General features: G+C 41.4%; 1 protein-coding gene and 1 long non-coding RNA gene across 9 annotated transcripts in view; one reads left to right on the top strand and one right to left on the bottom strand.

Annotated features, from left to right (window-relative positions):
• SLC41A2 (solute carrier family 41 member 2) overlaps positions 1-4,393 on the top strand; it is a 124,717-nt gene extending 120,324 nt beyond the window's left edge. For all 6 annotated transcript variants that reach the window (XM_070254577.1, XM_023631763.2, XM_023631762.2 and 3 more), the window contains exon 11: positions 1,109-4,393. In XM_070254577.1, coding sequence (XP_070110678.1) covers positions 1,109-1,294 — 186 coding nt within the window. In that variant the 3' untranslated portion in view covers positions 1,295-4,393. The remainder of the gene's footprint in view (positions 1-1,108) is intronic.
• Positions 1-25,536, bottom strand: part of LOC138921310 (uncharacterized) — a 45,562-nt gene that overhangs the window by 7,204 nt on the left and 12,822 nt on the right. For 2 of the 3 annotated variants that reach the window (XR_011433799.1, XR_011433798.1), the window contains exons 2-4: positions 23,591-23,693; positions 9,988-10,212; positions 590-701 (exon numbers count right to left, since the gene is read on the bottom strand). This is a non-coding gene — a long non-coding RNA (uncharacterized lncRNA). Of the gene's footprint in view, positions 1-589; positions 702-9,987; positions 10,217-23,590; positions 23,694-25,536 lie in introns of all 3 variants that reach the window. The other variant, XR_011433800.1, reaches the window with a different exon arrangement.

Below are 25,536 nucleotides of genomic sequence, written 5' to 3'. Positions count from 1 at the left end.
ATTGTTTTCTAAAAAGCTCTTTGGGGAACTTTGATCCTTTAGCCTGAAACTCTCCCTCTGAAGTTGTGATAAACTAGCGTCTCCTGACGCAGTAGCCTTCGTCAGTTTACGTCCCCCATCCGTGCCCAGGACGAACGGTTCTTGTTCTTAAGGAGTCTCTCGGGTGACGCTGATTCGCGTGCATCTAGTCAGATATCCATCAAGTGTCTGCTTTGTAAGCCCATCCCTTGGCTAGCACTGAGGACGCAGGGTGAACAAGTTCCTAACACACTGCCTAGATGTGGCCCGACCCCTTCATGTTCAGCGGGCTGACTCTCTCTATCGGTCTGCACGTTATGCTTTTATTAATATATCCTGAGATCGTGCTGCCCTCTTACCTGTCTCTCCATCCCCCTAAACCAAGGCCCTTATTAACTGCCTCAAAGTAAGTATAGCAGACGTGAGGCCTTTGTGGGTTTGTTTTCTTCAAATAAGGAAATTGAGGCTCAGAATAGTAAGAAGCTTGCCATTTTAAAAGGCTCTTTAAAATATTTTAACTCTCTGTCTATGTCTACAGCTATACCGACAAGTCATTCTTCAATACACTTACCTTCTGGTTATTGTTCTCACCATTGCACTGAAGTTTTCCTTGACGAGCCACCAATGGCCTCATAATTAGTAAATAAATGGTCAGTTCTCCATCTTTATTTCACTCAATATACCTGCGGTAGAAGAATGTTAAATAATTCCTTATTTTACTTTTTATTTCCTTCAGATATCTTCTTCCTCCTTCACAGGTTTATCATACAGAAAAAGGTGAAACATAACAGTGGTTTGGCAACTGTACAATACTATTAAGTATAAGGATTATTGTGGTTATTGGGAGGCTAGAAGAAAATGAGAAGATATGCGTGAAAAGTTGAAGAAAAGTTTTATTGCAGAGATACATGGAATTTTTTCTTGTGGGAAGAAAATGTTTCTATCAGTTAAATATTTCTTCTTTTCGAGCATGGTTCTTGACTTAGATGCATGCTGTTCCTTTCAGAAAGCAATGGTTTAGGCTCATGGCCGTGTTTACCAGACCAGGAGTGTCCCAGCGACAGGAGTAAGCCCTGGTGTTCTCTCCTAGGTGTTCACCTTGCTGTGGATTGCTGACTGGATGGTCCATCACTTCTGGAGGAAAGGGAAGGACCCGGATAGCTTCTCCATCCCCTATCTCACAGCTCTGGGCGATCTGCTGGGGACAGCCCTGCTGGCCTTAAGTTTTCATTTTCTTTGGCTTATTGGAGATCGAGATGGAGATGTTGGAGACTAATCAATCCTACAAACTTCTCTCAAGTTGCCCAGGAGGAAAACACAAGACAACCACTTACGGCTCTTTTTCAAAAATCTTAATCAGTAGTGTGACTTCTGCCAGGGTAATCTTCAGTTGGCCCTGATTCAATTAAATGGCCTTAACATTTTTTTAAGGAATTTGTGTTGAAACCAGAATGAACAGTATTTGTGCTGCTTTTCATAGAATAAATAATAATTTGACATAGATATAGATATAAGCTCAAGCTCTGAAATTAACTACATAGGAAAGAATATAGGATGTTTACAATGAATAATTTTAAAACCACAGGTGTAGCATAAATGTACTTTACTATTGTTTAACTTATAATGCTAGGTTTAGAGGAAACAGTGTTGTAGTTTAGCCTTTCTTGTCTCACAGATGTGTTGTACTGCAAAGCATACTACAAAATGAAAGGGGCCCAACCAAGCTTTTAATAGCTTTGACTATGCCCACCTCTCTGCTAGCTGAGGATAAATTTACCAATTACTTCCTCCTAACCTGACCTAAATACATTCTGCTGAGCATAAGATAAACTCACTTTTACCTGCTTTTCCCACATGCCCATGCTAATTTAATTTCAACTCTGCAAGTTCTTGGCAGGCTACCCTTTAAACACAGAATGACCTTGAAAGATCTTTAATGGAACCAGTGGGCCATTTTTGATCATTGATTTGTTGAAAGAATGCTGATCTTTCTCAGAGGACCTAACAGTCAAAAACAGAAGAAATCTGAGCTGCATTTGCAGAGATAAGATAGTGTGAGAAATTGTGTGTGTATGTGTGTGTGTGTGTGTGTGTGTGTGTGTGTTTGAGAGACAGAGACAGAGAGAGAAGCTTTTGAGAACTTAATCTTGGATTGTTGATAGCAAAGCTCATAGTACTATTGGAATATTAGCAGTATATAGTTATTCTTAAACACATTTTATTGATATGATTTTGTCATTTGGTCTAAAAATTTTACTACTTACCCGAATTTGGTATTTGTTACCTACATTATAGTTAATAGTTTCTCCTTATTAAAAAATATATACCATTTAATATAACCAAGATATTATAGGATTTAGAATGAGTGAGTGACTCATTTGCTCTTCTGAAGAAGTCTGTTGAAACTTTTAGGCTCATCATTTTAAAAGAGAAGCTGGTGGATTCAATTATTGTTCATGCCTGTACTTATCATCTGTTTGCACAGGCTTATTTCTACATGGGACTCTGTCATATACACTACTGTGTTTCTCAAATATTTTTCTAAAACTCTGATCTATATTCCAAACACTTGACCAACACCTTAATTATTCAATAGGTAAGCATTTTTATATCACATGTAGTTCATTTTTAAAATGCAGTGGAATCTCTCAAGACTGTCAGATATTTAATAATTTAACTGATAAGGGAAGAAAAATCCACATCAACTTTGATCATCATGGTTAAAGTTGTGAGTTAGTGTTAACCTTATATAAATAGAAGATTGTTTATAAATATATTGGGGAAGTGTTCCTAGTAAGCTCTTTAAAATAAAGAGACTGGTTTAGAGTTATATATTTTTGCTTATTTTAAAACTTTAATTATTCCATTCTCCTGCCTTATAATGAAGTTTCTAAGGCAGAGAACTGAACTAATTATAGAATTTCTCCTTTGGAGAGTTATAATGTCACATAGTGAACATTCTTATAAAAGAAAGAATGATTAAGTTGATGAATATTTAGCTGCAAAGATTTTTTATTTTAAAAAATTCATAAATAACTTCTTTGATTTTACTGTAAAGTGTTTGTAAATTACTTGTTTACGTTTGGGCTGTATGATTCATTTATATTTTTCAGTGATTTCTATTTTGATTTTTTTAACATAAAAAAGCGCACAGCAAATCACATTTTTTAAGGCATTTACCAACAAGTTTAGTCTAGTGCATTACATGTTCTAAAGCACATTCAAACACACACTATTATTTAGCAGTCATAGCAGTACCTGTGAAAAGTCAGGTCGATATGCCCATCTCTCTGTTACAGCAGAAGAAACTGAAACTCAGAGAAGTTACATTTTTAAAGTTGCACAGCTGCAAAGTGACCAAATTGTGACTAAAGTCCAGGTCCCCGAACATTTAAGGCAGTACTCTTTCTATGACCCTCCAAATGTACCGAGAGTACCTGACTAATTGAGAGGAAATCGACCAGAGAAACAGGATTTCCTAAGTCCAATAGCGTATTGCTATGTCTTTTAGATTTCAGACAGGGAAAGCTCCATCTAATGCATCTTGATGATAAGTGTAGCCAACTCTCAATTATTGGTGTTCCTAACACTGAGGACAACACAGATAAATGAAAACTTTAGAATAAATAACAGCAATGCCTTATTTCATAGAACGTTTAATTGCCACCGCCTTTCCCAGATCTAGCCATTTCCACAGATGCTGATAAATAACCCGGATGGCTGATGAGTTCTGTCTCCTTTCTCTTTTGCTACCCAATCTTGGTTACAGCAACAAAAAGTCTAAAAGGCATGTAATAGGAAAAAAAATAAAAACATGGAAAAGTCAGTTACTGATTAGCTGAATTAATTTATAAAAGGGATTTAGATTCCTTTAAAAAAATTTTTGCTCGTTTTTTGAAAGCCTTACATACGTATGCAATCGATAAGATGACTTCTCTTATTTAGCCACAAAAATCATTTATTATCAGTCTTATATAATGTAAATTCAAAGTATTTATTTTTTTACAACATAAACTCCTGCTCTCCAAACTGCTTCCTTTCATTAATTTATCAGATACTTTGTTTATACACAGATAATCTTTTTAAAAACATATTTTTCATTCTTGCCTACCAACCATTTTTTTGTTTAAAAAATAAAGTTTCTTCAAACTTGATAAAATGGAACCTTATGGTAATGTATCTTCTGGGAGACATCAGAAATTCCACACTATAGACTATCAATGATGTAGCCAAATGAAGTACATTTTAAAAAATCTTTCAGTCATTGGGCTTCCTTGCCTTATAATGTATGTATGGCCTGGTATACCCATTTATAATGGGCATCTGCCATCTTTGAATTGTTGTAAACTCAAGAATAAAATTTAAGAAATATCTACCCAGTTTTGTTGTACTTCTTGATAAACTAGATGAACATGGAGGCAGTGTGGAACTCACCCAAAGCAGACTGGGGTGATCTGTGTATATATGTTGTGTTTATGAGAATAATAACCTGGGCTTTGACCTACCTAGACCTCCAATCCATTGCTGTACCACTCTTTCACTGTTGAGGTCTCTCCTCGTTTTTCAGCTTACATTCCTGGCCCCATCAGTCCATATATCCTCAACTGCCTCCTTCCTGCTTACTGGACAGCTCTGGTTAAACGCAGCTCTCACTATGCTTTGCCTGCACTTGAGCAGCTAAACACGGCTCGTGAAAAACACATGACTGCTCAGACAGATCTTTAAACTTCTGATCTCAGACATCGAGTTAACCCTTCACTGGCCAGCAGCCTACTGTACTTCTTGAATCACTTCACCCTCTGGGAGACCAGGCTTTTGTCCCACCACTCCACTGAAGTACACTTGTCAAGGTCACCAGCAGCCTCCATGTTACCAAATCGAGTGATGAGTCCTCAGTAAGATTTCTCATCTCTTTCAGTCTTTAAAAGTATGTGACAGGGAATATGTGCAAATCCTATATCTGATAAGGGGTTAATCTCCATAATATATAAAGAGCTCACACAAATGACCTAGAAAAAAACAAATAACTCAATCAAAAAGTGGGCAGAAGATATGAACAGACATTTTTCCAAAGAAGATATACAGATGGCCAATGGGCACATGAAAAGATGCTCAACATCACTAATCATCAGGGAAATGCAAATCAAAACTACACTTAGATACCACCTTACACCCATTAGAATGGCTATAATCACCAAGACAAAAAACAACAAATGTTGGAGAGGTTGTGAAGAAAAGGAAACCTTCATACACTGCTGGTGGGAATACACACTGGTGTAGCCACTATGGAAAACAGTATGGAGATTTCTCAAAAAATTAAAAATAGAAATATCATATGACCCAGCTATCTCACTACTGGGTATTTACCCAAAGAACTGGAAATCAACAATTCAAAGAGGCTTAGGCACCCCTATGTTCATTGCAGCATTATTCACGATAGCCAAGACGTGGAAGCAACCCAAGTGCCCATCGACAGATGAATGGATAAAGAAGATGTGGTATATATATATATACAATGGAATACTACTCAGCCGTAAGAAAGACAAAATCGTCCCATTTGCAACAACATGGATGAACCTTGAGGGCATCATGTTAAGCAAAATAAGCCAGACAGAGCAAGGAAAACACCATATGATTTCACTCATATATGGGATATAAACTTACAGACAAAGAGAATAAATTAGTGGTTACCGGGGAAGGGGGTGAAGGGGCATACTGACATGGTGTATGACAAACAATGATGTACAACTGAAATCTCCCTATGTTATAAGCTATTATGACCACAATAAAAAAAAAAAAAGGGCAAAGTAAAGGGCGTATAGGGAGAGAAGGTTAAAACATCCATGCAATTAGAGCATGAAGGAACTGGAGAGTTCTACAAGTTTGATGATGTTAGGAAACAGGAAACAAAATTTTGAGTGAGCGTGATGTAGAACTCAACCTTACTCACTATAAAATGAAAATATGAGGTATTTTCAAGTAAATTAAAACTAACGTCCTTTCCAGGTCTAAGTTCCAAATGATAGAGTTCATATAGACAACTAGTTTTAAAGTAGAAGGTGCTCATTAAAAACATGTTTCATCAAAAAAAAAAAAGTCTGTGACAGGGGCTGCCCAGGGGCACAGCAGTTAAGTTTGCACGCTCAGCTTTGGCAGCCCAGGGTTCACCGGTTCGGATGCTGGGCATGGACCTACGCGCCACTCATCAAGCCATGCTCTGGCAGGTGTCCCACATATAAAGTAGAGGAAGATGGGCACAGATGTTAGCTCAGGGCCAATCTTCCTCAAAAAAAAAAAATTATTTGAAATGCTTTCTTCACTTGGCTTCTCAAAAAGTCTGGCTTTTTTTTTAAAGATTTTATTTTTTTCCTTTTTCTCCCAAAAGCCCCCTGGTACATAGTTGTATATTCTTAGTTGTGGGTCTTTCTAGTTGTGGTATGTGGCATGCCGCCTCAGTGTGGTTCCATGGGCGGTTCCATGTCTGTACCCAGGATTCGAACCGACGAAACACTGGGCCGCCTGCAGTGGAGCGCGTGAGCTTAACAACTCGGCCACGGGGCTGGCCCCCCAAAAAGTCTGCCTTTTGCTTCCTTTTCTACATCACTGGAAGCCCCTTCTCTGTCTTGCTGGTTGCTCGTCCTCAATCTCTAAATTTTAGAATGCCTGACAGCTTAGTTTTTATTACGCCTTCTCTATCTACATTTCCTCCCTAGGTGACCTCACCCATCTCATTATTTTAAATGCCATCTATACTGATTATTTCCAAATTTATTTCTCCAGTCCAGGCCTCTCACCCACCTGCTGGGAAATGCCTGCTGGGAAACTCCATTTGAATGATTACGACGTATCTCAAGCATTTGAACAACACTATCAACCACTTCGACCTCATTGACACATATAGACCACTATACTATCCAACAACTACAGAATATACATTAAGGGCTAATCTCCTTAATATATAAAGAACTTCTATAAATCGGGAAGAAAAAGACCAACAACCCAATAGTAAAATAGCCAAAGACAGATGGTTCATAAAAAAATTCAAATAGGTGCCCAATATCACTCAAACTAAAAGAAATGCTAATTAAAATCACACTGAGATACCATTTTTCACCTATTCAATTGGCAAAAATTCAAAATCAGATAAAGCATTCTCTTGGCAAGGCTGTAGGAAAACAGACAAAATTGCTGGTTGTCAGTGATAAATTTGCCACAATGAAAGCTCTGTAGAGGGGAGTCTGACCGTATCTACCAGAATCACAGACGCACCTATCGTTTGATCCTGTAGTCCCGTTAGCACCATTAGACCCAGGCAAGGGAAGCCTCTGCCCTGGGCCCTGGGCCACGTGCAGTGGTTGGGAAACTGTGGCCAGCAGGCCAAGTCCAGCTCAGTGCTTGTTTTTGTAAATAAAGTTTTATTAGAACGCAACCATGCCCATTTGTTTACATATTGTCCGTCCTCTTTCCCTCCACAACAGCGGAAGTGCATAGCTCTGGAAGAGACTATAGAGCCGGCAAAGCTTAAAGAAATTGCTATCTGACCCATTACACACACAAAAGTTCACCCACCCCTGCTTTAGAGTGGATTCCTCAAATTTCATTTCTAAGTGTCCCTCAGGTACCCGGGACTAGCCAGGACCAGCAGTGCCACCTGGGCAGCGGCCTCAACCTGAAACTGGTCCTGTATGGGCTCCATTTGCAAGAAGCAACCACCTCGCAGTTTTGTAAGTTACCATCCAATGCCTGGGACTAGCCACACTGACAGGGGGCCCCAGTTCCTATTTCTCCCCTTCAGGGAGCACTCCTCATGTGGGATCAACCAGATGTCCCCAGGAAGTCAGACTCATGCCTCCGGAGTAGTCCCCGGATTCTGCAGCCAGCCTCAATTCCAGGAAGGCAACGTGATCTGATCATCCTCACCGGCCAGAATGATAATGGGTTGCCAGAATTGTACTGACGTGTTGATTTGGGGTGACTCACATCAGACACAGGACAAATTCAGACCTCTGAGCACTGACAGTCCATCCACGCCTAACCCTTGGACTTGAGCCTCACATCTCTTTTGTCAGCATTCTAACTGTGGCATTGATTCTGGTCTAGAGCATCTGAGTGTGGCAGGGTGGTGACAGGCATCCATTACCCTGTGCGCCCCTTGCCACTTGCACCCAGCAAGGTCTCCACACCCTCCTGCAGGCTCTGTGCCACATGTCAGGCAGCCCTCTGGCTGTGGCCACTCCTTTCTACTCTGAAGGTCTTCAAGACCGCTGCTCCACAACTGACCCTTCCAATTGATGTCCTCTTCTGCCTTCAGTTGATGGGGTGATGGCATGCTCTCCCAGGTCAGTCTTAAGTTGCACTGGACAAGGAACAGCCATTCATCATGTGGATGGGACCATTCTTCTCACTCTGCTCCTGGGACCTGGCCTAGCCTCCCCTGGTGACAGTATGCGGTAGGCAGGGGTTGTTGAAAAAAAATATTCAATGACACTTGTTAAAGGTGGTAAGGTGGACTTTACTCAGGACCATGATGATAGGTATAGGGACCACTGCAATGGAATTTTGCTGTGGCAGAGAGACACGGGGCTCAACTCCGAATCCATCTTGGGCAAGTGGGAATTTATAGCCAAGCAGCAGGGTAGGCATCGGTGGATGGAAAATTACCATGAGGAGACGTCAGAGGTAAGGGTGATTCTGGCTAAACTGACTTAGAATTTCTTACTAAAAAAAGACCAGGGTGGTCAGTCATGGCCTGGGAGATGGTGAAGGATGAGGAACCTAACCAGATATTGAGGGTGAGGGATTCTGGTTAAACTGATTTAGCAAGGTTCTTGCTAAAATAAGATTTTACAAGGAAGTACACGCATGGGCCTAGAAGAAGGTTCTGGAGCCTGACTAAAGCTTGAATCTTTGTCAGGGTGCAGTCAACACTGAAAGAAATCATGTCTAGAGATGCAGTAACCGCAGCCTAAAAGTTCAAGAGAAGACATGGTTGGAAAATGTGGTGTTCTACATTGACGCTATAAAATTCCAAATGGTGAATTTAACACGGTCAGAAAACAAACAATCGTTTGCATGTTCCTGCCTACTTCTGAGTAAGACTAGCATGGGTGGCTACCATCAACACAGCACAGTGATGACCTTTGAGAAAGCCACTGGAAGCCAACGGTCACTGGGGGCAAGATGGGTGGTGTAGCAACATGAGTAATGTTGTAAACAGCATGAAATAAATGGTATTGGGGAACTGCAGAGGCCAGAAAGTCTATACTGTTTCAATACAAATAGGTTCCAAAGAGCCAGAGCATTGCAAGTAATAACAGTTTTGCTCCTTCTATCTTAACAGTGGGAGAAGTCAGCCAGGGATGGCACATTTGACAATAAAGAACACAACAAGATGGTGCATAGACACTGAAGAATCTTTGTTTGCGTTTATTGGACAATCCACAAATGCCTAAGTACCTCTTTTCTACTCATTACACTAAATCTTCATTGATAAATTCCTATACCTCACATGGGCCCAAGGATTTTGTAAACATTTTAAAATCAAATCACTTATGAGGACAAGGGTCCTGCAAAGGATATTAACTTGGAGCCCTACACACCCCAGGGGCCGCCCTACATCCAACTTTTTGGAATTTATACTACAGATATTCCCGAACATAAATGTACTGACATTCTTCACGGTTATTCCTTACGGCTTTGTTTGTAAGAGCAGAAGATAAGAAAACAACACTGGGGTCCTAGTGGAATAAACTGTGGTACATCTGCAAGGTGGAACATAATGCAATGAGAGCCAAAAGCAACAAGAACTATCTCTACAAACTGATACAGGGAGATCCACAATGAGGTGACAAAAGCAAGGCATGGAACAACATGTAAATATTCTCTTTTGTGAGAATGAGGGAAATAAGGATACACAATTGCGAAAGAAAGACTGGAAGGAAAAATAATAGGATTAAAAGAAAAGCTTACCAGGGCCAGCCCGGTGGCGCAGCGGTTAAGTTCGCCGTTCCTCTTCTTGGCGTCCTGGGGTTCACCAGTTCGGATCCCGGGTACAGACATGGCACTGCTTGGCAAAAGCCACGCTGTGGTAGGCATCCCACATAGAAAGTAGAGGAGGATGGGCACGATGTTAGCTCAGGGCCAGTCTTCCTCAGCAAAAAGAGGAGGACTGGCAGTAGTTAGCTCAGGGCTAATCTTCCTCAAAAAAAGAAAGAAAGAAAAGCTTACTATAGGGAACAAGGAGCAATAAGGCACACAGGAGCAACGATGGGAACAAGACTTGTCAGTGTGGACTTTTCAGGTCATTTTGCTTTTTGAACCATGTGCATGTATTACTTATTCAAAAAACAATTTAAAATTTTTACTTGAAAATATATTCTTTGCCCTACTGACCCCACTTCTTGAAATCTGTTCTAATAATCAGAATATACATTGCAGCAATTTTCAGCTTGAAATTTTTCACTTGAAAACAGGCTGAAAGTTCAAAAAAAGTTAAATATAGTACATATATAATCTTACACAGCCAGTGAATTCATATTTTAAAATTCTTTGATGATGTAGAAAAACATTCATGACAATGTATGAAAAGCACTGTGTACTAACAGTATACGGAACGAGTGTAATTTTTAAAATCATCAACATATTTAAATTTTTTTTCCTTCTGGATGACGTCATGACAGTCTTTTTCTTTGTTGAACTCTTCTGTATTGTCCACATTTCCAACAATGCACACGTTACTTTCAGGTTTACTTTTTGAATTACTTTATTACTTTTCCAGACAATAGAGCCCCAGCTCTAATTGGCGTGTAACCATTGCACAGCCTCTTTAAATAGAATAAGATTGCTTTTGTTCTGTTTAGTCACGATCACCTAATCTTTTTTAAAAATGTGACCTTCCCTGTTATTCTTGCAGGTGAGGAAAGATATTCTGTGGAAATGGAACATGTCGGTACTTAATGACACTGGGGTGTCAGTAAGAAGACATAGTGAATAAATGCGAGCCTCGGAGAGGGGGCCGTTTCCCTCTCTCGTCCGCCCTTTGGCTGCTTATGGCGTCCTGCGGACACAGGCTTTCACGTTTGGGTGACGCCACAGACTGCCCTTCTGGTCCCTCTTCCAGGCGACCCTGAGCTCCAGGGGGCTGGCACAGAACTCTTCACACCGGGGTTATTACAAATCTGCCCTGTCCCACTGCACAAACTTGCCCTGAGGCAGTTTCGGACCCCCTCTCTGTCCCTGTCCCTTCTCTCCTCCCTGCTCCTCAGCGGGTGGGCTGTGCTCAGCAGTGAGAAGGCCGAGGCTTCTGGAACAGACTACCCGTTAATTCTTGTTCTGCCGTGACATCCCCATCTTGTTTAAGCTCACCGTTGTACCCATCCCTTTTCTACCATATTTCCCCGTACTTTTTCTTCAGCAGCAAGGTCTCACTCTCTGCTCCATGATGTGCATAAGCACCCCCTCCCTCCCCCGGAAGGAAGAACCTGCACGTGACATTCCTAACACCCTTCTACTCTCCTCTCTGATGGCCGACTCTCCGTCCAGGAGGCTGTTCCTGTCTCCTCTTCCTCACCGTTCCCTCTCTGCTTAGCACCCGATAGCCCATGCCCTTGTCTCTTTCCTCATCTTCTTTGACCTCTGGGCTACGTCTCACATGTAACCAGACCTTCCTCCTGATGACTTCTCCTCCCTTGGTTTCATGCCGGAATTAGCACGGCTCCCATTCTGGCTTGCCCCATCCTAGCTGTGTGTCAATTGGACACGTTACCAATCCTAGCCTTTTAATTCAATTTAATTCAACAAATATTTGAGTCTACCTAGCCTATTGATTCAATTTAATTCCACAAATGTTTATTGGGCACCTGATTTATGCTAGGCATTATCCTAGGAGCTGGGGGTACGTGAGCAAACAATTCAGATAAAGTCTTTGTGGAAGTTTATATTCTAGAGTAGAGATTGAAAATAAATAATATCGGAGGATGATGCTATCGACAGAGTAGAAGGAAGCAGGGCACGCCACACGATGTTCAGGTGTGCAGGGAAGAAGCCCTCTGTAGGGCTTTGGGCTATGATCTGTGTTCCTAGAAAGAGCCAAACACGAAAACCTACAGAGGCTTCGAAATTCAAGCAGAGGAAATGCAAATGCCTCTGGTGTCTGTCTAGATGACATGCTTCTTAAGAAAAGGAACCATGACACACTTTTCCTTTGTTCTCCAAAGCACCTAACAGTGTGTGAATGCATCCACATTCACATATCGTTTGGCACTGGTGAACATTTTTCCAGGATGTTCAGAGCATATTTGATTGTGATTCAAGAGATCTTTTTTTAACAGTGGTGGATTACATTTAATTCAAATTCAAAGACTGACATTAAAGCAAAGTCTTCCATCACTTAGCGAACCCCAACTGAAGGACGGAGCGCTGCATCTCAGCCGCGGTAGTTGACAGGAAGCACAGAAACTCTCTCCGGCCTGGGCTGGGTGTTGTCATGTTTCTCTCTTCAGTATAAATTTGAAATCAGAATCTCTATATTAATAATAAATATGCTAATGTTGGAACCAGATTGAGCTAATTTGGTAGTTTATCCTTCAATAAACCTATTTTCAATTATTCAAATAGTTACAAGCCAAATACACATTTTTCAACAGAGAGGTTCTAGCTGCACCTTATGACTGATTGGCCTCCTCCTCGTTGCATGGGAGAATCATTACTCATCATTAAATTTATTTTTTTTAATTTTTATAATTTATGCACTTTTTTAATTGTGGCAAAATATACATAACATAAAATTTCCCATTTTAACTATTTTTAAGTGTCCAGTCCAGTGGCATTAAGTACATTCACATTGTTGTGCAGTCATCACCACTATCCCTCTTCAGAACTTTTCTGTCATTCCCCATCATTAAATTAAAAAAAAAAATTAAATCCTGCTGTTACTGTCCATAGAACATTCTACCTAAAGATGCCCATGTAGGGGAGGGTGAAAGGGGTAAAGGGGCACATATGTATGTGACAGATAAAAACTCGACTGTTGGTGGTGAACACAATGCAGTCTATACAGAAACTGATCCATAATAATGTACACCTGAAATTTACGTAATGTTATAAGCCAATATGACCTCAATAAAATAGTTTTTTTAAAAGGTGCCTATGTAGAGAAAGCAGGTGGACTGCAACTTGCCTTTATGACTTTTCACTTGGAATGCATATTTAGAGCCATCATACATTTTATCCCCAGATGTTAATATGGATGGCTTCTCCATCTGCACTTACCCAGAGCCTCTATTTCTCTCCAGTTTCAGCTGCTCTGGATGAAGATATCCTGTCTCCTTGAAGTGTGTTTTCCGGCATTTCCAAAAGGACTTTTGTGAATGCCACATTTTAAGTCAGACTCTATACACTTGCAAAACTCCTCCCACCATTTTCCTGGGGCGCAGTGGCAACAAACCAGGAACGTAGTTATATTCAGATGAAGGATACAGGTCCTGTGCCTGGCATGTAATTAGACCTCAGTAAACAGTTGCTACCAGCGACTTCACCAGAGAGCTAGCTTACTCATGAAAAAAATTCACAGCTTGCAACAACACCAACTGGGTTCTAATCTCAGTTCCACTCGTGTCCAACCGTGAGACTGACTTTGGGCAAATCAACCTCTTTGAGGGTCCATTTCCTTCTCTATGAAACAGTGATGATACCTACCTTACAGAGTTCATGAAGATTACGGATAAGATGTGTACATTACAAGGGCTGAGTGAATAGCAATTCTTGCAAGAACATGTTTTCCACGATGTTTCCAGTTACTTCTCAGTTTGGTGTGTTCTAAAGACATGGATGTTGTCTTTGGGTCTGAATCTTGCTCCTGCCCCTAATGACCAGCCCAACCTTAATCCCCAAGACTCAGGTTTCTCCTTTATAAGGAGAGGGTAGTAATTGCTACTTCACGAGGTGGTTGGGAAAATTAAGTGAGATGAAGTACATGGAATGAAATAGCAGGCGATAGGATGTGCTTGAAAAATATTTTTCTGCCTTCTCCTAAATTATTTCTACAAAATTAAAACAACAACTGTAGAGTCAAGAATTACACAGTTTCAAATGTCTGTGAGAAAAACAATCAGAAGTTTCTTTCCTGCGGGGCTCAGAGAATAAGTTGGGCAACCCGAATGCCCACTCAAGCGCAGGGGAGCCCTCTTTTCGAGGGGTGCAGGCATTAACTCCAGGGGTTACGCATATACGTGACCGAAATTATATAGACAGTTATATAGGCATGGTCTTCAGTGGAGTCACTTGGTAATTGGGTTTTTTTAATTGTAAAGTCAAAGAATCTTTGAGAAAACAGAGGCAGAAAAAAATTACTTTTAAATTTGAAAAACTTGCATGACTACAACTGGACTCTGGGAAGCTGAATTGCTAATCCACACACGCTATTCTTGCATGGGGCATTTGGCCGATTATAGGAAGGAAAAATTGCTATTAAGGAGAAAAGAAAATAGAAAAAGGACGCTATTGCTTCCACATTTTAGAGGGCAGAGTAGCTTTAAGGTGGCAGAATGGCAAACACTGAAATCTCATCTCCTCTCACCAAGTCCAGAAAAAGGTAAAAATAGAAAAATAGGGGGCTGGTCCAGGGGCACAGCAGTTAAGTTCACACTTTCCATTTCAGGAGCCCGGGGTTCACCAGTTCGGATCCCAGGTGCGGACATGGCACCACCTGGCAAGCCATGCTGTGGTAGGCGTCCCACATATAAAGTAGAGGAAGATGGGCACAGATGTTAGCTCAGGGCCAGTCTTCCTCAGCAAAAAGAGAGAGATTGGCAGCAGATCTTAGCTCAGGGCTAATCTTTCTCAAAAAAAGAAGAAAAGAAAAGAAAAAATGGGGCCAGCCTGGTGCCGTAGTGGTTAAGTTTGTGTGCTCAACTTCAGGAGCCCAAGGTTTGTGGGTTAAGATCCTGGGTGTGGACCTAGCACAGCTCATCAAGCCATGCTGTGGCAGTGTCCCACATACAAAATAGAGGAAGATTAGCACAGATGTTAGTTCAGGGCCAATCTTCCTCACACACAAAAAAAAGAAAAAAAATTTAAAACCCCCTACCAAGAGCTGTCCCCCTCCACATCCACGACTCCGTCTAAGGTCTTCAAAAGTTCCACACCCTGGTGCACGTTGCCTCTGAGAGCTGTGAAGGGAGAGCCACAATGGCTCAGGAAACAGTTGGGAGAACTCTGAGCTCATAACAGGAATGAAAGAGCACGTGAAGAAAGTCAACCTGACAAAGGGATTCATTAGATGTATTCTGGGGAGGGGCTGGAGATAGGGGGGTGGTGCGGAGGAAAGAGGCTGTCTGAGAGAGTCCCTAAGGGCATTTCTGGGAGCTCCAGGCAAGGTTGCTGGGCATAGCCGGAGGAGGAGAATTTTTCTGCAGGAGAGATTTGCCTATTCCCCCATTTATTTATTCAATTATTTATTTATGTCAGTAAGGATTCATGAATATTTATTTGACACTTGGAGTTATAATCCAATACTACTTTATTTATTTTGTTGCTCAAATGTGGCCAGCTTTGGCCATTAGGAGCTCTTTTCTTTTCATTGGTTGCTGGATCCCTCTGACTTCCTCCATTACTGTGGGTGTTGTTTTTAGTTTTGACACTTTCTTACTGTCTGACACTACAAGATGCTCCAGGCTCATCTTGTTTTTTTCTCTATAATGCTTTGAATTAATAAAGTTAGATACATATTTTTAATGTATATAGCCTCAACATTTGTAGTGTGTTATCTCAGGACTCAGGAAAATAGAAAAAACCCTATTTTACTGCAGTTAGATTTTTCCAGGACTAACTCCTGTATAGTATGCATACATGGTGTCTGGAAAGGAGAACATCTTCCATCTTATCCTCATATCATTTCATCTTGGTCTCAGAGAAGAAGCCGTTTGCTTTGATAGAATAAACATTTATTATTCTCTTTGTGTATCATAAGAGATGTTAGAACGTCTTTCTATTCCAGACGCCATATCATGCTTCCAGAACATCCTGTAGCACAAACATCTTCAATCTGCTGGGCTCTTTGCCTTTTGAGTAGTTAAGAGTTCTTCATATACAAATTCTCTATGAGATATGTGCGAATATTTTTTCCTATGGAGAATTTACCTATTCCTTTGCTTTATTTCTAATTTTAATATTTTTTATTGAGATATAATTGACATATAACATTAGTATTAGTTTCAGGTGTACAATGTAACGATTCGATATATGTGTATATTGTGAATTGATCACCACAATAAGTCTAGTTAACATCCATCATCACACAGTTACGATTTTTTTTTCCCTTGTGATGAGAACTTTTAAGGCTCATTTTATACATTTCCCACCCAGTGCTAGAATCCAAGGAACTCTGGTTTCTTTTACTGGAGAATGGTATTAGAAACCAAGATCTGGGCGCTAAGTGTATTCATTGCTACTGGGGAGTCGTTGCTTCTAGGCCCTCTCAGCTAAGAGAACAAGGAAATATGTGTGTATACCAACCCATGCATACACACACATCTGTAAAGATTTCTATGTGTAACCATCTACATCCATATTAAGATAACCATGAGTTCATACTGATGTCTCTGACTTTAATCCATTACTAGCAGGATCATTCTAGATTCTTCCCCTTGCTTATCTATAAATTCCCACTTCAGCAGCGAGAAACGAAACCTGGCTCCCACCATCTGCCATCCGTTTACTTAATGGTTCAATTTCACTGTACATGGATTGAAGTATCAGAATTGTTAGCCTGTACCCCCATGGGATGGCCATGGATTTTTATTAAGTCTAACGGCCAATTTGAAATAGTCTCCTCTCTGTACCGTGGTGTTGTCTTGCTCCATTGTCTCAAAGTTTTCATTAAAGAGACTGTAACACACAACAGCTTCATAGTAGAGGGAGAAAACTATTTCCAGCGCAGGAGGGAAGGGACAAGAGCCCAACAGGTGTCAAGAATTCAGCAGGTTCAGAACTAACTCAGAATTAAGAAAAAGAAGGACCAGGAGAATTGAAGCCCTCACTCCTGTCCTTGGAAATTTTCAGAAATGCTTCTAAAGGTTTGGGAATTGTCACAGTACGTGGGATGAGGCTCATGCTCTCCAAGATAGGATAGGCGGTGACGGGATAACAAGTAAACCAGGAGATCCCAGTGGGTATGCACAGTAAACCTTTCAGCCCGACGTGAGTCTCGTGGATCCGTCCCATTTTACAGCTACACCGCCTTGAACACGCAGCCTCTAACATCACTGCAGAAGAGAGAGAAGACTGGGGAATTGTGTGTTTTTAAGGACCAGACGTGGAAGGGGCTTACATCACTTCTACCCATGGGCCCAACTTAACTGCCAGGGAGGCGGGGAAATGTGGTCTTCCTGTGTGCCCAAGAAGGGGAAAAGGAAATGAAATTTGGTTGAACCCAAGGCCTTTGTCTCCACCACAGCACTCACAACATTTTATTTGGAGATTAAAGGAAGACATGACCCAGAAGGCTGACCTGCTTGAAGCCATGTGGGGAACACAAGAAAGAGAGACCCATACAGCTGACCAACTCAGTCACACAGCCACCAGTTCCAGCTCTTCCGGGCAGAAAATCTAACTGCCTCATCTCAGGTCTGGCATCCAACCAGCTGAGGCCAAGAAAGGGCAGGGATCACATGGTGATTGGGTTGCCTCTTCCAGCGCACTGTGCCCTCTAACAAAGAGAAGCAGGCTGAGGGAATGACTGGCATCTCCGGGGCGTGTACCAAGCCAATCTGCACATCAGAGGGAAGGTGACCTGAAAGGTCATTTTATCAACGGCTAAGAACAGGCCAGGAAACAACCTTTGCCTTGTACTTTAGGCGTTACTGTAACCAGGCACTTTCAGGAGAAGCGAAAGTTGCAAAGTAAAGTTATATAACATAAAGAGATATAAGAGCCAGAATGCAGCCTACTGGCGCTCGCACACACATACACACGGAATATGCATAGAAAACACTTGGATGATTTTTCAGAAGGTAACTCTCCAGCTGCCTCTAGATTGCTTAGGAAGCAGGACACCCTTACGTTGAATATGGCTGAGTCTCTTTTCCCCTCCTATCAAACTGATAGTTTCTATCGGCTAAAACCCCAGAGACTGGGAACAGCTCCAGAACTCCTCGTGGGAGTGAGAAGTAGATGAGTTCAATCTAAATCTTGGTTAAGTTAACACACATTCCACGAGCAGCTCTGGCCCTGGTCCCACGTGGGTTGAGCCTGCTTCGTGGCGATGTTAAAACTAAAGGCTTTAAATGTGATTTCCAGAGGATTTTTTTTCCCCAAAGGCTGAAGTCAGGCAGCTGTGGGAGGCAGGTCCCCTCTGTCTGGGCGTTCTGCTTCTCTTGGTGAATCAATAGTTGATTCTCCTACAGGTATTGGGATTACCATCAGACACAGCGTGAGTGCGTGTGCGTACGTGTGTGTGCGCCCGCCTGCGCGTGCATGCGTGTGCTGTTTGTACCCGATCATCAAATCTGGACTTGATGCTTTGACTTGCATACAATGGTATACATCTTAAACCTAGTACTGCCTAGGGTTTGTTAAGTAGTTCCTTCTGAAGGACATCATTTGAACAGGGGACTTCGTTGCTGTCGCTGTGAATAACACGCATGATACATTCATTGTAAAGTGTTGTAAAAAAATTTTTACTTGTGGGGGCTGGCCCCGTGGCCGAGTGGTTAAGTTCGCGCGCTCCGCAGCAGGCAGCCCAGTGTTTCGTTGGTTCGAATCCTGGGCGCGGACATGGCACTGCTCATCGGACCACGCTGAGGCAGCGTCCTACATGCCACAACTAGAAGAACCCACAACGAAGAAGACACAACTATGTACCGGGGGGCTTTGGGGAGAAAAAGGAAAAAATAAAATCTTTAAAAAAAAAATGACCATTAAAAAAAAAAAAATTTTTACTTGTTTTGATTCTCTGGTACCTTAACGGTTTCTGCTGATAGCATTTCAGAAATTGAATACAACAAAACACAAGATTCCTGTTTATAGAGTGAATAGCTCATGATAGATGCTAATTGGATTTGGCATAATCTGGTGATTTCATACACCTGAATGTTAAAGAGAAACGTTTCAGGGGCCGGCCCAGTGGCGCAGCGGTTGAGTTCACGCGCAGTGCTTCACAGCTCCAGTTTCACCGGTTTGGATCCCTACGCAGACCTACCCATTGTTTATCAAGCCATGCTGCGGCAGGCATCCCACATATAAAGCAGAGGAAGACGGGCACGGATGTTAGCTCAGGGCCAGTCTTCCTCAGCAAAAAGAGGAGGATTGGTGGCAGATGTTAGCTCAGGGCTGATCTTCCTCAAATAAATAAATAAAGAGAAAGGTTTTATAGGCCCCCATGCAAGCCCATATAGACCACGAGTGGAGTTAGTGAGTTTTTATTAAGAGCCATATATGAAACCAGTCCTATTCTTAGCACTGAGGAGAATTCAAAGGATGAAAGAGGTACGTGCGGTTCAGAGCAAATAATCTGTGAGATGGTCAAAGATTTACATATGCAAAAATTCATAGCACTTATAAATAAGGGTAAAAATTATAAACCAACTAAATGTCAACAATAGAGGAATGGTTAAAAAAATTATGGTACATAATTTGCAAAATGTATGTAAAATACCTATCATCATGTACTATCATATTTTCCAAAAAGATTTAATGACATGGGAAAATTCTAACAATATAATATAAGTGGAAAAAATCAGGATCTATGCAGTTTGATGTTACTGCGGATTGTCTTCCACCCCCACCCCCCCACCCAGAGATTAGGGAGAAACGAAGAAGCCTCCTGGGTTACCAGTTTTCCTGGTAAATGAATGAAGGAAACTGTAATACAGCCCAGGCAGGGAGCAGTAAATACCTCAGGAAGGAAATGAATCCTCGCAAAGGTCAGGTCTATAATTTCAGATCTTTTAGGAAAACAGCGTCAGAACTCACCTTTACCCATACCCCCCAGGGACTCCATCTCAACCCCCACAAGCCAGAGTCGTCCGCGGTCACCGAGGCCGGCGCTCGCTGCTGCCCCTGGTGGAGTCAACAGAAACTGCACGGAGCGCAGCCTCTGGTTGTCCACAGGCTGCGGAATTCACAAGACAGGAGCGGGTCTTACTGAGCGTGTTGTTCTCACGGGGATGAGTGGCTCCAGGGAGAAGGAGCGGGTCAGGGAGACCACGGGGAGAAGGGGGAAGTGGGAAGAATTGCGATATAAATGAGGTCCACATGGCACAGCCATGAAAGCCCGGCCAGTGTTCCTGAGGGCCCGCACTGAGTCACCTGAGCGCCTAAAAGAACACCGACACCTCCACCCTACTAATTGAGTCAGCTGCGGGGCCTGGGCACCTCCCGGGCCTAGTAAAGAAGGTGAGGGTCGTGCAGTAGGAGTACAGTCAGCCAGGGATGCAGCTAAGGAGCTCCTCCTTCTCTCCCTCGTTGAGGATGACTTTGTAGCAACCGGTGAATCGTTGGTTAAAGGACTTCCGATCTTCTTAGGGCGCAGTGTGTATTTGCTTCAGGGGAAGCGTCATTGGAGAGGCGAGCCCCTTGTCCTAGCTTGAGTGAACCACAGCATCCCCCTCACTGTGGACTGCTGAACATTGGGGGCATCAAGTGGAGGCCCCAACTTTCCCCTTGCCTAAGGACAGAAATGAGAAGGGGTCTACCGCAGGAGGCAGGGGGTGGGCGTGGGAGGAAAGACAAGAAATATACGTGTGATGTGTAACTGTGCGTTTTGGAGAGCTTGGAAAGAAACACACCAAAATAATAACATTGGGTATCTTATGATGAGATTTTAGATGATTTTCTTTTCTATTTGTGCTTTTCTATATTTCTCAAGTTTTCTGCAGTAAACATGTATTACTATTGTATTTTTTTAAAGTTGTATGTCCTATGGAAAAAAAAACAATCCTGGCCTTCCAAAACTATGTGTCCTAAATGGGGTTTTCATGTGAAATTTGCTGGTGGAGTGGTAACTTGGCTCTAGTGGTTATGACAGAGGGTGTCTCGTGTGCTCATGTTGTCCTCATCACCCAGGCTGCTGTCTGTCATCATCGTTAGTGCTAACGTAGGTTGATTGACGTCATCACAGGAGGGTGATTTAAGGATTTCCTGCATCCTTTTAAAGTTAACAAGTGATACCTTCTGTATGAAATGGCCAGGAGCACAAGGACAAGCGTTCTTCAATGCATTTCCCACGCTTCCAAAACCTCTGTCAGCCATAGATTGGGCAAAACGTATTCTAACATGTTCCATGGAGTATTACACACCATCGTATGTCCTTAAGCCCTGGTGCACAACAAAATATAGCAAATACAACTTCAGTTGCTATGTTACATCCTGCTCCTGATCAGATGATTGGAATAGCTGTCCTTCGGATCCAACCATATCAACCACATCCATTGAAATGCACTATCAGAGGTAAGATGGTGCCCTCAAGTCTATTAACAACAGACGCCCACAAAAGTAGAGGGTTAAATATAAAGATATTTTGGGCTCATTTAGTCTGGTAAACAGAGATGACTTGATTAGCTGGAGAAGATCCTGGATCCTCAAACTACTAGCCCAAATGACAAATGTCCTTCTTCACGAGGATCTGAAGGATGGAAACCTATTCATTTGTCACCTTTGTGATGGGGAAATACCGATAGGGTTGATTTTGAGTTTTAATTCAAAGATATTATGAAGCATTTCACACGAGGAAGAATTTTAGACTCCTTGGTTATTTATTCCAAAGACTGGACAAGTTCAGGGCAACGGAAAATGTGACTAGTGGCCTCAGAGGAATCAGCACATTGACCGTCCTTCAGGAATTTAAAACTATTCCGTGTGGGTTAATGGGTACAATTAACACCAAAATTAGACACCATATGTAAGTAATTGAGGCTATTTAACACAGTTATTGACTATACACATCTCTGGACTGTGGATTAGGCAGTCTCACAATTCATTAGAGAATGTAATTAGCAAGACTTTATTGGATTTCACTATGGGCCCCAGAGCAATTTGTGCGGGAAACACCTAGGTAGGTAGTTTTCTGAGAAGAATGCCTAAGTGACCATCATTTCAATGTTTGGTTTAAAGCCGGTAAATATGTATTTTCAGAAACAGATTCAGTTTACCTAACTAAACTTAACTTTCGTTATATCCTTCCTCCCCGCCTCTCTCCAGTCTTCAGTGGCTCCCTTTTCCCCCACCACATTAAGCGGACTTTTCTATCCAACTCTAGCTGCAGGTCCCCCAGGACCAGTTCAACCGACCCTATCTTATCAAAGAGTAGTTAAGAGTGTTTTTTCAGGAACTGAGACCCCTTCTCCAGTTCAGGCCAGATGAGACCACCAAACCATCAACTGGGCCCACACAAACGCTCAACAAATGACCTTTTTGACGTCAAGGAGCTAAAACTCTACCTTCAGATCATGGTGACGCTGCCATTCTGTGCACATGTGTCCTATGAAGAGGCGTGAAGCCAGACCATGCATGCACAGATCATCAATTACCTCACTTCTCGTCACCTCCAATCATCTATTCCCACATTTCAGACCACCTTGTCCCTACCCCATAAATAGCCCTGAGTCCCCATTTTCAGGGACGTGCGTCTGAGATTGATTCTCACGCCTCCTTGCTTGGCTGCCTTGTGATTAAATCCTTTCTCTTTGCAAACTTGTCATGTCGGTGACTGGCATAATCGTGCAGTGGGCAAAATGAACCTGGTTTGGTAGCACAACCACCAAGGTCCTTCATAATTCTCCCTGTCACTCATTTTACTTTGACACAAGCTTTTGCTGGTGTCAGGGCTGTCCTCCTCATTCTCCATTTTATCAACTGAGCTCAATTCTCTTTATGTTCCTCCATGGTTGACTCTCATCTATCACTGGACAAAGAATCATTTATTGAGACAAAGGGAGCCAGAAATAGGTAAACCCATGGTAGAGAGAAGGAGAAGGAATGAATATTTGCATCTGTAAGGAGAGCAGTCATGGTAAAAGCTTTCCTGAAATCTAATCAGACTGACCCTTTGAGCAAAGGTTTTCAACACTGGCTGACCATTAGAATAACCTGGGAAACTTTCATAAAATGAGCCACCTGGTTCCACACACACAGTGTCTGCGGTTCCAAATATCCCCAGTTTTTTGAGTGGGGCCATCATCCTTTTTGGATTCTTTCCAGATGCATCTGGAAATTAAAATTCAAACAAGTTGGAGATAAGGTCTTGCTCCCCATCCCTAGCCCCACTGCTCATAGGTAAACCCTTTTGACTATTTCAGTCTCTAGGTCTTTTCTTGGCTGCCTCCATCACTCTGAACTAGGTGTTTACACCTCTGCTTCATGATGTCTTGGTTTTAAGCAATATCTACTAATAACCAACGTGAAAAATATATAATTTGATTCGTTTACACTGTCTCCTTTTCTGACACCCTCCTCCAGATTTTGTTGGCTATATTTTTTAATGATTGGTTCTTATTTTGGTTACTTTTATAACTTTAAGTAATATGCTTAAACTTCTATTTCCTGATCTGTAATCTTTAGATATTGTTTCTTTACTTACCAATATGTCAGGTAAGGAAATTTGCACCCTGCATATTCCTCCACTTCTCCCTCTCTCTTCCTTCCGAGTCCTGTTAGTAGTGTTGTTATTTCCTGAAGTTTATCTAAACAGAAAACAGAGTTTAGAAAGTTATGTTTAAATAAACATTGTTTCATGAAGAACCAGGGTGGTTGACTGGATGCACAGAATAGGAAACCTATATGAAAGAGGATATTCCAAGAATCAAAGTAACATCCATTCTCTTCCCATAAACCCCATCAAATACTCTGAATCGTGCTATATTTAGTTTGTTTTGCTTTTGGAATGAATACTCTTGTATAGTTTTTCTCCCTGGTGTTTTAAAATTATCTTCTTTCTTTCCTGTTGAGAGGGGGAAAAAATTTACCCTATTACTAATATCTTCCAGCGATTTAATACATTTTGAGTATGTGAGTATACACTGACTTCTTTTAGGCCCTTTGCATAGAAGTTATCCTGGGATTACTTTTTGTTATACTCTTTAGTTAGTTTCACTGTTCTTGGAGCTCATGTTACTATCTTTCTTCAATTTATTTTTCCTTTTGCTGCAGTAGATCCTTAAGTTACTTTCTCAGAAAAAAAGTATATAGGTATTTGCACATCTAACAATAGGGTTTTAGATATCTGAGTTTTTGCATGTCTGAAAATGTACTATGCTCCCCTCATATCTGGTTGATGGTTTGGTTAATTCTACACTCAAAATTATTTTCATTCAGAACTTTGAAAGCATTTCTATAATTTAGGGCCACTGAAATTCTAGAAGGCCGTCTAGAATTTAGAGTCACTGAAAAATGAAGTAGTAGTCTGGAGTAGTAAGCCACAATGCTGGTTTGAATCCCAATTCTGCTACCTGCTAGCTGTGCATCCATGGCTTAGTTCCTTGGGATTTTCATCTGAAAAATGGTAATTATAATAATAGGAGCTAACTTGTAGGACTAGTGTGAAGATTAAATTAGCTAACACACGTAAAGTGATGAAAACAGCTTCTCACACACAGTAGGCCCTATAAAAGTGTTAGCTCCTTTTTAAAATCAATTTCATCATTATCATCATCTGTATATCTGTCCTGTGTTTTCTGAAATTTCATGATACTGTGGCTACATGAGTCTTTTTTGCTCAGTGAACATGGTCATTAGGAGACCCTTTCAAATATCTTCCCTTAGTTCTGAGAATTTAAAATAAATTTTTTAAAAAATAATTTCATCCCTTCCTCTTTCTCTCTTTTCTCTTTCTAGATGTCTTAGTTAAGTGTGGGCCCTCTTGGATTGAGATCATGTGTTTCTTATGTTTTTTTCTCAGATTTTCCATTTCTTCATCTTTTTGTTCTATATTCTGGGAGATTTCTCATCTATTTCTTCCACCTAATTTAGGACATTCTCAGTGTCTGCATTCATATCTCTAATTTCACAAACTGTTTCTTGCTCTTGCTGCTTTTGGTTGGCACTTTGGACCTTTTAATGGATATAATATTGATCCATATCTCTCTGTGGCTCTTAGATTTGTTTTATGATCTCCAATTTCTAAGTTACCTCAGTTCCTTCCAGAATGTGATGGACTATAGTCCTTTATAGATGCCTCACATCTTTTGAACACTCTTTTTATAGTTTGATACTTCTCCATGGGTATTAATTCCATCCTTCCACAATAGACGTTTTATTTTATTTATTACAGTAACATTGGTTTATAACATTATATAAATTTCAGGTGTACATCATTATATTTCGATTTCTGTGTAGATTACATCATGTTCACCACCCAAAGACTAATTACCAGCCATCACCACACACGTGCCTAATCACCCCTTTCGCCCTTCTCCCTCCTCCCTTCCCTCTTCCCCTCTGGTAACCACCAATCCAATCTCTGTCTCTATGTGTGTGTTTGTTGTTGTTTTTATCTTCTATTTATGAGAGCGATCATATGGTATCTGA

This window comes from Equus caballus, chromosome 28 (assembly GCF_041296265.1).
Source record: "Equus caballus isolate H_3958 breed thoroughbred chromosome 28, TB-T2T, whole genome shotgun sequence".
In the NCBI taxonomy this organism is placed as follows: Eukaryota; Metazoa; Chordata; class Mammalia; order Perissodactyla; family Equidae; genus Equus; species Equus caballus.
The sequence above is the reverse complement of the archived record's forward strand: the minus strand, read 5'-3'. Positions and strand labels throughout refer to the sequence as shown.